Consider the following 527-nt stretch of genomic DNA (forward strand, 5'->3'; position numbering starts at 1 on the left):
TAAGTGTTCATCAATTTCTGGAATGCACGCTTCTAAGTGATAGCATATAATACAGTAGAGTTCAATACTTGCCAACCGCTTACTTGTATGGACGCAATGGCTGCGGTAATAAACATGAAACAAATACCCAATACTAATTCCTTCTCCATCACAACAAAACACTACTAAACAACAAACTCTTGAAAATCCAAATCATTGATTTTTACAGCTTCCCTAAGGTCTTTAGACGCATCAATATCCCCCCTTAACACACTAAGAACAAATTACCCCGAGAAAATCAATACACACACCACTAATCAGCATTAAATACCGAAAGAATACATACCATTTCGCAACATGGCATGAATAATAGGTATTCATCTAGACAAATACCTAGAGATATTCTGCCCTGACAATTTTCACGAAAAAAAAGTTCACGTCGCAGTAGAGGAGGACATTGGCGACCGTGGGAACAGACGATCAGCTGAGAGATGTAAACAAACGGCGATTCTAAACACGAGTTTAAGGCGCCGAACTAGGTTTAGTAA

The 527-nt window shown here is 38.7% G+C and overlaps 1 protein-coding gene across 1 annotated transcript in view; it reads right to left on the reverse strand.

The window, feature by feature from the left end:
- LOC119593087 (T-cell activation inhibitor, mitochondrial-like) overlaps positions 1-472 on the reverse strand; it is a gene marked incomplete at its 3' end in the record, with an annotated part of 8,492 nt that extends 8,020 nt beyond the window's left edge. The window contains 1 exon segment of the mRNA XM_037942011.1: positions 326-472. Coding sequence (XP_037797939.1) covers positions 326-360 — 35 coding nt within the window. The 5' untranslated portion in view covers positions 361-472.
- Between the last annotated feature and the right edge of the window lie 55 nt (positions 473-527).

This window comes from Penaeus monodon, chromosome 31, assembly GCF_015228065.2.
Source record: "Penaeus monodon isolate SGIC_2016 chromosome 31, NSTDA_Pmon_1, whole genome shotgun sequence".
Lineage (NCBI taxonomy): Eukaryota > Metazoa > Arthropoda > Malacostraca > Decapoda > Penaeidae > Penaeus > Penaeus monodon.